This window comes from Mycteria americana, chromosome 21, assembly GCF_035582795.1.
Source record: "Mycteria americana isolate JAX WOST 10 ecotype Jacksonville Zoo and Gardens chromosome 21, USCA_MyAme_1.0, whole genome shotgun sequence".
Lineage (NCBI taxonomy): Eukaryota > Metazoa > Chordata > Aves > Ciconiiformes > Ciconiidae > Mycteria > Mycteria americana.
In genome coordinates this window covers 5,145,820-5,155,150 of record NC_134385.1, presented here as the reverse complement: position 1 = coordinate 5,155,150, position 9,331 = coordinate 5,145,820, and the positions used below count along the sequence as shown (strand labels likewise).

General features: G+C 60.7%; 1 protein-coding gene across 3 annotated transcripts; it reads left to right on the top strand.

Moving 5' to 3' along the window:
• Positions 1–268: 268 nt before the first annotated feature.
• OPRD1 (opioid receptor delta 1) lies at positions 269–7,957 on the top strand. 3 transcript variants are annotated; one of them, XM_075522257.1, is made up of 3 exons: positions 269–486; positions 6,364–6,712; positions 7,421–7,957. In XM_075522257.1, exons 1-3 carry the CDS (start codon positions 269–271, stop codon positions 7,955–7,957), a joined length of 1,104 nt encoding a protein of 367 aa, XP_075378372.1. The 3 variants fall into 3 exon arrangements, with proteins under 3 accessions (XP_075378372.1, XP_075378373.1, XP_075378374.1); XM_075522258.1 differs by having other exon boundaries at positions 389–486; positions 6,364–6,734; positions 7,425–7,957; XM_075522259.1 differs by having other exon boundaries at positions 440–471; positions 6,364–6,713; positions 7,425–7,957.
• Positions 7,958–9,331: the final 1,374 nt, after the last annotated feature.

The window sequence follows — 9,331 nt, the reverse complement described above, 5'->3', positions numbered from 1 at the left end:
GGCCGGGGGGGTGCAGGCAGGGAGCCGGGAGGGGAAGGCAGGGAGCGGCAGGCGGGGGTGGGAGGCAGGCGGGGGTGGGGGCAGCGGGCGGCAGGGCCGCCCCCGCCCCACGTGGCTCGGGGGACACGCCGGGTTTATAAGGCGTCCCCGGCCGCCGGGCGGGTGCGGGAGGCGGCGGCGGCGGCGGCGCTGGGCGGGAGCGGGACTCGAACCCGCGGCGCTCGGATGCGCGCGGCGGCCGCGGCGGGGCCAGCGCCGCCCGCGGGCCATGGAGCTGCCCACGGGGCTGCCCACGGCTGCCGGCACCGCCTGGGGCAACGGCACGGCCTGGGCCCCCCTGCCCGGCCACGGGGCCAATGACACGGGGCTGCAGCGGGCCAAGAACGCCACCTCCATCCTCATCGCCATCGTCATCACCGCGCTCTACTCCGTGGTGTGCGTGGTGGGGCTGCTGGGCAACGTCCTGGTCATGTATGGCATCGTCAGGTGAGAGCGGGGGGCCCCGGCGGCACCCCACGCCGGCCTCGGGGCCGGGGAGGGCGTGAGAAGGGGGAGCGAGGGTGTGTCTGGGGGCGAGCGTGCACTGGGGCGAGCGTGCACTGAGGTGAGCGTGCAGTGGGGTGAGCGTGCATCACGTACGAGACGGCAGCCAGAGCCAGTGTGCGCCGTGGATGAGTGTGCGCCACGTGCAAGATGTGAGACGGCAGCAGAAGCGAGCGTGCCCCAGGACTGGGTGTGCACCAGGTGTGAGAGAATGGCAGGAGCGAGTGTGCACCGGGACCGAGTGCGTACCGTGCGTGAGACAGCAGCAGAAGTAAGCGTGCACGAGGTGTGAGCGTGCACCCGGTGTGAGACAGCAGCAGGAGCGAGCGTGGGTGCGCACCGGGCGCTTGTGAGCAGGGGTTAGCACAGGTAGCACCGAGCTGGGTGTAGCCGGTGGGTGTGACGTGCGTGTGAACAGTGAGCGTGCGAGCACAAACGTGCGTGGAGGATGCCCAGATGCTGGTGCGAGAGGAAAAAGCGAAGCCTGCGTGTGCACGGAGCAGCACGGGGGGTGCACGGGAGCCGGCCTTTGGGGGGGAAACTGGGGGAGACACCTCGACCCCAGCAGCCGCGTGTTCCTCGCCCCCGCATGGGGAGCTGGGGGAAGAGGAGCTGCAGCGTTGGTCACGCTGCGGTTTGGGAGAGGCGAGAGGCTGGCGGGGTATTTATTTCCAACACACAAATGTCACTGCTAAGAGCTGCCCTGTTCGCGGGGAGGCTCCCGACTGCGCCGAGCACCCACCCCACAGCCGGGGGAGAGGGGCTGGTGGGCTCCCACTGGTACCTACCCCACTCCATCACCGGGACCCGAGATGCTCAGAGCGCGAATTACCCACCCCAGCCCATTCCCGGTTCCCCCGCGAGCTCGTGTTCGTGCCGTCGGCACCTCCCGCAGCCGGCTGACTCCTGCTTTTCTCTAACAAAGAGCAGGAGCTCGCATCGCCCAGCCCCAGCTCGCACCACGGCCGAGCTGTCCCCGGCCCCACCCAGCACGAGTACCAGCTCCAGCAGCGGAGAGACCCACTCGTGTCCTGGGGACCCTGAACCCCGCTTTGGCCCCGTCCAGCGTTGCAGCGGGAAAGCAGGCACCGGGGCAGGTCCTCGGCTGGCAGAGGCACCTCTGCCGAGGCTTTCCCTGGGCAGGGGGGGGGTCTGTTGGGTTTCTGCACCCCAGGACAAGCAACAGGACCCCAATGCCCCCCTTTTGGCAGATGGGGCACAGTGAGACGCTGCTGTACCCAGCCCAGCGTTTCTGCCCGGGTGCAAAATTCCCTGCCCGTACAAACCGCCTCTTTGTCTGAGACGCTGGTTGATTCTCTCTGGGTAAGACGCGTTAACGTGGCCAAGGCTGCTGTTAACATGGGACAATAAAGCCAAGTCTTGTCAGACCACAGGACCACCACCGGCAGCAGCGGCTGGCGGAGCCCTCCATGGCCCCAGACCCCACTGGCAGCGGAGGACGGGGCTGGACGGCAGCGGAGGCAGGAGCCGTGCTCACCGTCACTCCGCTGCTGGCGACGGCACGGAGACTCGACCACCTCCAGCCTGGCGGGAGGGAGCAGAGGTCTCGCTGGGTGCCGGGGCTTCACAGCACCCACTCCCACGCCGGAGCGGGCTTGTCCTGAGGAGCTCAGGATTATGGGGTTAATCCCAACTCCCATCACCCCAGGGCTTGCTCTAACCCCAGCCGGGACCAAAACCCCGGGGCCAAACCAGACCTTGGAGCTTGATTTAGGCAAACCCCAAGAATCCCCACTTTTAACCATTTCCCAGCACTTTCAGTCCGTAGCGGTCGTTACGGGAGGTCAGCACAGCCCGGCACTGCCTGCACACGAAATAAATGCGGTGACTCGCTGGGGGGAAGGAAACCAGCCTGAAACAAGCCCATGAGGCGCGCCGGACTGCCCATCACCCTTGCGCCTGGCTCCCCAATCTTTGGGTAGCTCTGCTGTGTATTTTTAATCACCTGAGAGGGTGGGTGGATGGGTAGCGGGACGGGGGTGTCACTCGCTGACCCTACCCAACACCGGATGGGATTTTTCATTGACTCGAGGCAGCTTTCAGAAATCAGCCCTAGACTGAAAAAGCAAATTAAGGTAATTGTTGCAGAGACATACGCCACGTACGGTGTCTCGGTGAAGGATGACTGTTATTAGACCCCCTCCAGCTGGTTCTGCTCTTAGAGAAGAGGGAAGGCATTTTAAAGAGAAGGCTTTAATGCGCAAACAATATCCTCTCTATTTAACTCGCTAAGTAACCCAATGTTACCCATGCCTGACCCTACACCATCCACAGATCCCATCACCGTGGTTTCTAGCCCCCCATTTTCCGACCTACCAGCTGATGCTGGAATTAAACGCATCTCCCAAGGAATGAATAATCGCCGTCCTCCCAGCCCCTGGGACAGGAGGGGCTGTGGACGCGCGCAGAGCCCAGCACGTGCCTTCGCCCCTTACGTGGCCGAGCTCGCCTGGAGTTTCACAGGGGTTCATTGGCAGAGTTGCTCCACGCCGGCAGGGTTTAGGCTGGGACTGGTTAGGCTCCACCGGGGGAAACCCGTGTCCATGCGGGACAGGGCTGTGAAATGGGATCAGCTTAGGTTCAAGACCTCGCTGACGGGGAGATGCTGGGCTTTTGCTTTGTGGCCCTGGGGACATCTCCCTGTGTCACCTCCCGCTGCCCTTGGGCCCGCACAGAGTGCCCGGGCAGCCTGCAGGCATGGCTGGAGCGCATCCTGCGGGGCTCGGGGACCTCAGGGTCCCTGGGGACGCGGCGCTGAGGATGCCGCAGAGCCCGTGCGTGCCAGGGAGCAGGTACACGCAGAACCCTGCTCCGCGGCCCCAGCTGAGCTCCCCGAACGGGCACCCGGCACCCCGGAGAGCCGAGCACGGCCGAAACCCAAAGCACTCCTTGCCCAGCGCAGCCGAAACGCAGAGGGAGCTCAGCCTCCCCAGCACCCTCCGACAGCAGTGCGGCCGCCAGCCTTGACGGCGACCGGCGCTGCAATTACCGCTGCATTGTCAGGCGCTTTTAAAAATACCCCTGGAAGCAATTTGCAGCTGCGAGCTCAGGCTTGCGAGTGCCCGCGTCCCCGCAGAGCCCATCAGCCCCCCGCCAGCTCCCGCACAGGCTGCGAGGGCATCCCTTTGCTGGGTGCAGGATTTGCTAAGCCAGGCTCTTTCAGGCGGTGGCTTTTAGCAGCTCCAGGAGTTTTGCAAGTGGTTTCTTTCACTTATTTGTTTTCCGAGAGGTTTGGAGAGCTAAGGGAGCTCTCCAGACGCTGGCATCGCTGCTGGAATGCAGAGCTGCCCGGTGCTGGCTCCATCCCCTCCAGCCTCATCTCTCCATCAACACCTTCCAGATTGTTTCGTTCAAGTGCGTAACTTCCCAATCAAGGCGCTCGCTTAATTGCGATGGGTTTGGCAGCCCGGGGAGCTCCATCAGCAGAAGCAGCTGGTTCGCTCTGCTGCAGGGGATAAACCTCTTTCCTGGAGCAGCGGCTTCGTTTGCAGCTCTGGGGGGGGTCACCGTGACGGACCCCCCACCCTGTGCGGTGGGGTTGACCCTCAGCCCGATCCCAGAGGGGGCTGAATCCTGTCCCAAAACCCTAGCTCCGGGGGATAAATTGTCATCCCCATCATCCCAGTCGTCCCCATCATCCCAGTCGTCCCCATCGCTGCTTTGCCTTCACCAGCACAGCCCCATCCTGCCCCGGGAGGGGGCTACAGCCCCGGCCCCCCCAGCCCCCCCACCCCCGGCACATCTGGCAGGGGCTTGGGGAAGTGCTTACCCAGCACGGGCGAGGGTGCCTGGCAGAGCACGGCGTGAATAACTGGGTTTTTTCCACTTTACTCGAAAAGCAGAGATCAAAGAAGTGTGAATCTACCTAAAGTGACTATTTTTTAATCTAGGTGAGCCAAAACCTGACAATAACACCAATTCTCAGGTTTTTGTTTAACCTGGAATGAAGCTTTCCTAAGAGATGCATTCGCAAAATACCTTGGAAAATAACACTAAAGAGAACTGAAAAGGGCTTTTCAAGGAAAAGACATTTCTTATGCTGTATTTAAAATAATAAAAAAAAAAAGTTCAACTCAAATATTTCCACCCTTGGGCAAGGGGCTGCCATTTGCAGCCAAGGCGAATGAGAAGGGAACGCTGCTGGGGCCAGGAGCCCGTCTGAGCTGCTATTTTCTCCCAGAGAGAAATGGTTTTTGCAGCCTTCATCTCCTGGCTCTACCGGCAGCGTAACCCGGTGGGTCCCTGCCCCTGCCGGCATGCTCTCCTGACCCCGCTGAGATGGAGAAAAGGATAAAGCGAAGGGAATTTGAGCCCAGGAACCTCCTTCCTACACCAGCCCGCTCTCCTGCTCTTCAGCTGGGGTGGCAAAGCAACGACGAGCTGAGATGGGAGCTACTCATCCCCTCACCCCAATTTATTCCACGTACCCCATCACACGAGGGGGTTATTCTATGAGCCGTGCCGATGTCTTTTCATCTGGCAGCCAAGGGGTTGTCTCCCCCCATGCACCGGGGCCGAATTCAGCCCCCCTCTGTCTAGGACCGAACCCCACCCCTGGGGTGCTACAGGCAGGTTTAGGAATGCACAGAGATGCTTGCGTTCCAACTGACACTTTTGTTAATTAATTAGGGTGCATCTAAATGAGCTCGAGGCTGCGGAGGATGCTCTGAGCAACGGGGACTTGCTGGAAGGGAGCGCATGGGGAGGCTTTGAGCCGCCGGCATAGCCCTGACCTCAGCCTGGCAAACAACCCGGGGGCGGCTGCAGAGCCCCCACCCCGACCCAACCCCAACGTGTTGCCCTTTGGGGACCCCCCGACAGCAGGGATGAGCAGCCATTGCAAACCAACTGCGCCATTCAAAGCATCACCTTGAGCAGCACCTGCAGGGCTGGATGCTCCCAGGACACGCACCCATCCCCACCGGCCACGGCGCTTACCGGCCCTGGCACCCACCGAAACGATGCCTCATCCCTTCAGGAAGGGTTTTGGCACTCAGGACCGGGTGTTTCTCTTACCGTGACGTGACAAGGACCAGAGCTGGCGTGCCAGCCACGGGCAGCTGCAGCCCTTGCCGAATGCCCCGGGGAAAGCGGCACCGTGCCCCCGAGCCACGTGCCGTGGCCAAGGCAGCCAAGCTTCCCCAAAGGCTCTGGAGCTCCAGCCTGGCTAATTGGGCTGCTTCCAGATGGCCTGTTTCCGGGGGTAATCGATCCAATTTCTGCAAGTAAACTCGACAGGGAAGCAAGCTAGATAATCACGATTTACTGGGTGGAAAATCAGATAAAGGAGGGTTTGAGAGGTAAAGGACATTGTGCAACTGATTCAGGGAAATGGAGTAAATCGATTTAATTGGAGAAGTCGCTTCTGTGAAAATTTCTTCAGATTTCCTTTGAAGAAAGGCAGCCATGTGCATGAGCGTCGCCTCCCCGGTCAGGTAAGGGGTAGCCGCTTTGGCAGGGTCTAAGCCACGTCCTGCAGGTGCTGGACAAGGTCCCACGTGTCAGTGCAACCCCACGCTCGGGCACTGGGACTTCAACACACGCTAAAACCGTGCACGAACACAAGTGCTTTCCCAACGTGCTCCCTGGTCCATCCGGAAAGGTGCTAGCACATCGGCGCTGCAGAAGGGCACGTCACAAGCACGTACCTTTGCCCACCAAGGGTGACGGCACCTTGCGAGCAGCCCGGGAAAGCCGGGCTGTGCCCCCTGCTCATGACGTTGAGCGTGCACACACACACTTGGGCACGGTAAGCCAGCCCTGGCCACCGGTAACGGCTCCCTTCTCTGCCACCCCCAGGTACACCAAGATGAAGACAGCCACCAACATCTACATCTTCAACCTGGCCCTGGCAGACGCGCTGGCCACCAGCACGCTGCCCTTCCAGAGTGCCAAGTACCTGATGGAGACCTGGCCCTTCGGGGAGCTGCTCTGCAAAGTCGTGCTCTCCATTGACTACTACAACATGTTCACCAGTATCTTCACCCTCACCATGATGAGCGTGGACCGCTACGTCGCCGTGTGCCACCCGGTTAAGGCCCTGGACTTCCGCACTCCGGCCAAGGCCAAGATCATCAATGTCTGCATCTGGGTGCTCTCCTCCCTCATTGGGGTGCCCATCATGGCCATGGCGGTCACCAAGTCAAAAGGCAAGTGGCTCCTGGGGAAAGGTCCCCTCCTGTCCCATCTGTCCATCCTGGGGGTGACCTGGCAAACCCAAGCCACCTGGTCCTGTAGCAGGTTTGAGCTCAATGATGGGAACCCCTCCATGGGACCATAAGCAATGTCCTGCCATGGAAAAATCATCACGGTGGTTTTTTCCATCTTGCTGCAGAGGTTGGAAACTGTCCCAGAAATTGTCCTCCCCCTTCCCCATCTCCAGTCCAACCAGTGCCTCTCCCCAGCTCCTGGGGTGCAAATCAGGTGCCTAAAACCACTCCCAGTGGTACTGCAAAGTCCCCAGCTGGCCCACGCTAGGATCCGCAGCTCCTGTGGGAGGATGCCAGCCCTGCTGGGAAAGCTCTGGGCATCTTGAGGAAGTGGACAGGTTTCAGTGGAAGGTGACACAGGGCTGTGTCCATCACGGGGGTTGGGAGGAGACAGCGTGGGGATGGCCCGGGGGGCTCTGCAGGGAACAAGTCCCTGGGTCACTGCATCCCCTACATCCCGCCAGCACCCTGTGGGCAGGAGGTTGGTGGCACAAAGCTCCTGGGGAATCTCTGCAAAGAGCTGGCAGGTGGGCGTGCATCTCCTTGCGTTTTTAACGAGCAGAGACGTGCCCAGCCATGGCCGAGCAGGAAGCAGACAGTGCGCCTAGCACACCCCACTGGCTCCATCTTTGATCGTCCTCTCTCCCGCAGACGGGATGGTGCTCTGCACGCTCCAGTTTCCCGATCCTCCCATCTACTGGGACACCGTGACCAAGATCTGCGTCTTCATCTTTGCCTTCATGGTCCCCATCTTGGTCATCACCATCTGCTACGGGCTGATGATCCTTCGCCTGAAGAGTGTCCGCCTCCTCTCGGGCTCCAAGGAGAAAGACCGCAACCTGCGGCGCATCACGCGCATGGTGCTGGTGGTGGTGGCAGCCTTCATCATCTGCTGGACGCCCATCCACATCTTCGTTATCGTCTGGACGCTGGTGGACATAGATAAGAAGAACCCCTACGTGGTGGCCAGCCTGCATTTCTGCATCGCCCTGGGTTATACCAACAGCAGCCTCAACCCCGTCCTTTATGCTTTCCTGGATGAAAATTTCAAGAGGTGTTTCCGGGAGTTTTGCCTGCCTTTCCGAGCCCGCGTGGACCAAAACAGCTTCTCCCGCGCCAGAAACACCACGCGGGAGCACGTCTCCACCTGCACCCCTTCCGAAGCCCGCAACAAGCCGGCATGACTAGACGTGGGCAGCCTCCAGCGGGGCTGCCGGGGCCACGGAGGGGACGACCTGCGCTCAGAAGTGACCCAGGTCACCACCACGGAGCTTTAGCAGAGTGGTGGCCTGGGCGCTGCTCCATAACGCCGCTGGGTTTTGTTCAGACTGACAGCAAGTGACTGCAAAAACTTTTTTCATCCCGGAGAACCCAGGCTGGGGGAATCGGGACTCACCAAGCGATGCAGGGAGAGGACCAAAACAAGAGGCAACCTGGGCAGAGCTGCTCTGCTGCTGCTCCCGCCGCGGCCGGGGAGAGCCGGCAGCCCCATCCACCCAACGAGGGCCGTCACTCTCCAACACGCGGCCGTCGGCAAAGCCCAAGCATCCTGGGACACCGTGATTTAAACAGCCACGTGCTTCTCCTCCTGCATGGGCCAAGACGGCATCGCAGGCCGAGGCAAGAGGGGAAACGCTCCCGTGGCAGACGGTGACTGTGCCGGGACGTGGTGCCACGCCGTGGGGCCTCACCCCATCCCCCTCTGAGCTGCGTCCAAAAACGGCCAGAGATGGGAAGGGAAAACGATGCTGCTTCAGAGACAGTGTTATCGAAGAGCTCCAGATCCCTAGTAAAAATTTTATTGGAGTCCTTCAAACCAGGACTGGCCCCAGAGGACAACTTCCTCCTGTTAATGTCGTTACTGTATTATTTAGAGACCTCTGACTGCAGCCGGGGCAGCCCTAGACACGGATGCGATGCTGGCGATACGGATACGGCCAGGGGACGGGTGGGGGGGACGGAGCAGGGCACGTCCCAAGCTCACCCCGCGTCCACGTGCCGACGCCAAATTCCCCCAGCATCCATCAGGGTGACGGGGAACCGCTCCTCACCATCTGCCTCCCAAGACATTAAGCCTGAGAAAGATCTCATTAAGCGAGCAATTTGTGGGGACTTGAGGAGTTTCTCGCAGTGCTAAAGCAATTAGGATGGACTAACAGGCGCTGCTGCGAGGGCTCTCCCTCCCCTGCCCGTTGGGTGAAGGACGAGCAACAGCACTGCCCAGATTTCCTTTAGCAAAGCCAAAAAGGATAGGATTTTTTTTTTTTTTTTTTTTTCTCAGTAGAAGATGGGAAAAATATCACCATCATTTCATAATTCCCCAAGCGGGGGAAGTGCAAGCGCTCCCTGTGCTGAGAAAGGACCCACAGCCCGCAGGAGGCAGAGATTTGGGGATTTCGTGCTCGGCACTCGTGGATGGAGCAGCCATCCCTCCGAAGAAGCGGCCGAGCTCCGAGGCAGCGCAGTCTGCAGGAGCCGCCGGCCAGGGACCTCTGGACCGCATTATCTGCCGCTAAACGATGACCGATGGGTCCTCCTGGCCTTCTGCTCCCTGAATC

Excerpts from the sequence above, each read along its gene's own strand:
- OPRD1 (XM_075522257.1), top strand. The coding sequence starts at position 269 with ATGGAGCTGCCCACGGGGCTGCCCACGGCTGCCGGCACCGCCTGGGGC. Across the intron at positions 487-6,363 it reads GTCATGTATGGCATCGTCAG|GTACACCAAGATGAAGACAG; the intron begins GTGAGAGCGGGG and ends TGCCACCCCCAG. Across the intron at positions 6,713-7,420 it reads TGGCGGTCACCAAGTCAAAA|GCAGACGGGATGGTGCTCTG; the intron begins GGCAAGTGGCTC and ends GTCCTCTCTCCC.